Genomic DNA, 3,052 nt, shown 5'->3' on the forward strand with positions numbered 1-3,052 from the left:
GAGAGAGAGAGAGAGAGAGAGAGAGAAGCGGTGTGGGGTCTGACTGACAGTTGACAGAAAGAGGCAAGTGAATTTTTGTTTACAGCTTTCCATTTATGGGGCAGAAATCTTCTCTTCGAAAAAGAAAGAGAGGGACCTTGTGTGTGTGTGTGTGTGTGTGTGTGTGTGTGTGTGTGTGTGTGTGTGTGTGTGTGTGTGTGTGTGTGTGTGTGTGTTTAGGTGTGCCTGCGCGTACGTGTATATGAAAACTAATCAGAAAATACGTTTATTCATTAGTTTAAAAAAAGACTAGTGGATAAGTGGATGACTAAACAGATATTTAAAAGTAAATCTGTTGTAATAGATGATCCGCATTTTAAAAAATAGTAAACTTACCAGCGCATCTCCCAAATTCTTCAAAGCCTTTATTCTCTGCAGCGTTGATTTTCCACGTTCCAAAATATTGCTCCATTTTGTAGAGATTGTAGAGATGTACACAAAAACTGTAAAACAAAACAATGTAATGTTTTTCAGTGTTTTTATAGTCGTAAACATTTTACAGTGGGTGGTTGGCGGGTGTTTTAGTGTGATTTGCTTCTTCTTTCCAATCAAACATCCATCTTCATTATCTCTCCTCCTTCTTTTCTGTGTTTGTTACTTTCTTTTAACACCTCTAATCTTCTGCACTTATATGACCTTATTGTGTTGCAAGTAAAGTAAAACACTTACTAAAACTTTAAAAAACGTTTTACACTAGCATTGACGCAATTTAGACCACTTCATTTAGAAGACTCCAATAGGATTCGACCCTGCCTATCAGGAACAGACACGGCTGGACAGGGATACAATATCCCATCCAAAAAAAGGAGATGCTTGATTATTAACCCCTATCCGTACGTCGTGTTTTACTATTGTATCCATACGACGTGGGGAACTCTGTGCCATCACTTTCCAAAGAGGAAATTTACTCGTTAATCCGATCCGTACACGTTGCATAGCGGTCTGTCAAAATGATTTTTTTTTTTAAAATACTGAAATTTTCAAAGAGATCTTCGCACTTGAAGTATTCTAAAATGTGGTGAATACAACCCGGGGGTACAAAATGACCCCTGGGCGTACGGATAGGGCTAAACAAAATAAATCCCAACATAGGAAATGAACCCAAGTCTCATGCTCGGAACGGTGGAGCGGCTAACTAACCTCTATGCTTCACACGCCAGTAATGTGCAGTTATTTTCGTCAAACAGAAATTCATAAGGCTACATTACGACAATATGAACATTTCTTTTTGGCCTCAAACTCGCCCAGGTCCCATAACTGAACAGGGATTCTGAATGAATGGAAGCAAACATTTTCCCAATTTTGGATTTCTTGCAAACTTATACGGGGTGCCCACTAAGGATTGCCCGACTCGGTCGCCTCAAAAACATTATTATTATTGTAGTGGGTACCCCGTATTACAATCCACAAACACGATGTTAGCTTGATGAAACTCACATTACATGGGTTGTTGAAGGGTATCGTTGTTGTTCCTATATCGTTTCGACCCCCAAATTGTTTTTGTTGCTTTTATTTATTTATTTATTTATTTATTTATTTATCGACTATCTCTTTAGTTTTAGTTTTAGTAGAGGTTTTACACGCTCGTAACTGCATAAGGTCATATGAGCGCCAGAAGATTAGACGTGTTACAAGAGAGTAATATACTTTAAAAAAGAAGAAGGGGGGATAAGGACGATAGATGTTTCATAGGAAAGAAGAAGCAAACCACACCAGAGCACCCGCCAACCACCCACCGACTATCTCCACCTGTCTTCGGGACGTTGTATCCTTCGAAGTCTAAAAGTCTGGATGGGCCGTGACAGGCAGGGTCAGAGCAACCGGCCACGTAAATTAATTATGCAAATTGTGTTGATGAGGCATAAAACATATTCAATAATTCGTTGGGGGGGGGGGGGGTTGGGGGGGGGGTGTTTGTTTGTTTTTTGGTCCCTTGCCCATTTCTATGTATATTGACGCCATCTGATTAGTAGAAAAAAAGAGTGTATGGTGAAAATTGTGAAATGGTATGAGTTTAACGCCCCTATCAACACTATTAGGTTATTTAAGAGGCAGGACCTCCTAATTCAACGTCCGTCTCCGATAGGACCGAACCAAGTGGGAAGTTCGTGTAAAGTGCCTTTCCCAAGGACACAACGTCGGACCGAGCAGAGGCTCGAACCCCCGAACCCGCAAAAGAGCGTATGATAGTGCCCAATAATGTATTACGTACATAACATATAACTGTTAGATACAGCTGTTCAAGGTAATTATAGATGTTTATGAAGGATCTGAAAGCAGTGATGATTTGAGAAAGTCGAAAGTCTGGATCGGTCATGACAGGCAGGGTCAGAGCAACTGGCCACATAAATAATGCAAATTGTGCTGATGAGGCATAAAACATATTCAATATTTCTACTACGTTAATTGGGGGCATTGGGGGGGTAGTTTAGTTTGAGTTTGAAAGCAAGAGTTTTAAGGCACTTGCAACACCAATAGGTTATGTAAGTGCCCAAGATTAAAAGTGATACAAGAGAGTAACATACAGTAACAAAGAAAGAAAGGGAGAGACCAGGACCATAGATGTTTGATAGGACAGAAGGAAGGATCAAACCACACCACCAGAGCACCCGCTAACCTCCCACATAATGAGGTCAGGTACATTTGGTTCTTAAGAGTTTTTTCCCCCTTCTACCCCCACCCCAAAAAAACCCACCAAAAACTAAACAAAAACAAACAAACGAACAAACAAACAAAAATTAATGATTAAACAAAATAAAGAGCATGAGTGCGACAACATGTACTCACCAACAGGTAACTCGACGTGCGTGTGCGTGTGACTGATGAACGTGAACAGACGCCCTGGTTTTTGACTCCTCTCCGTTTTGCCCGAAATGTATCTTCCAGTATATTAATACATTTTGTGAATTTTAATTTGAGACACATGATAGCCCAAGCTAGGAAATCCAACCAGCGAAACAGTATAATTAATATATAATAATATTATTGATATTTGAAGTTGATAGATTTGAGG

General features: G+C 39.9%; 1 protein-coding gene across 1 annotated transcript in view; it reads right to left on the reverse strand.

Annotated features, from left to right (window-relative positions):
- The window catches only part of LOC106012122, a gene marked incomplete in the record, with an annotated part of 8,903 nt that extends 6,049 nt beyond the window's left edge, over nt 1-2,854 (reverse strand). The window contains 2 exon segments of the mRNA XM_013083992.1: nt 376-482; nt 2,827-2,854. Coding sequence (XP_012939446.1) covers nt 376-451 — 76 coding nt within the window.
- Between the last annotated feature and the right edge of the window lie 198 nt (nt 2,855-3,052).

This window comes from Aplysia californica, unplaced genomic scaffold (genome assembly GCF_000002075.1).
Source record: "Aplysia californica isolate F4 #8 unplaced genomic scaffold, AplCal3.0 scaffold00267, whole genome shotgun sequence".
NCBI lineage: Eukaryota > Metazoa > Mollusca > Gastropoda > Aplysiida > Aplysiidae > Aplysia > Aplysia californica.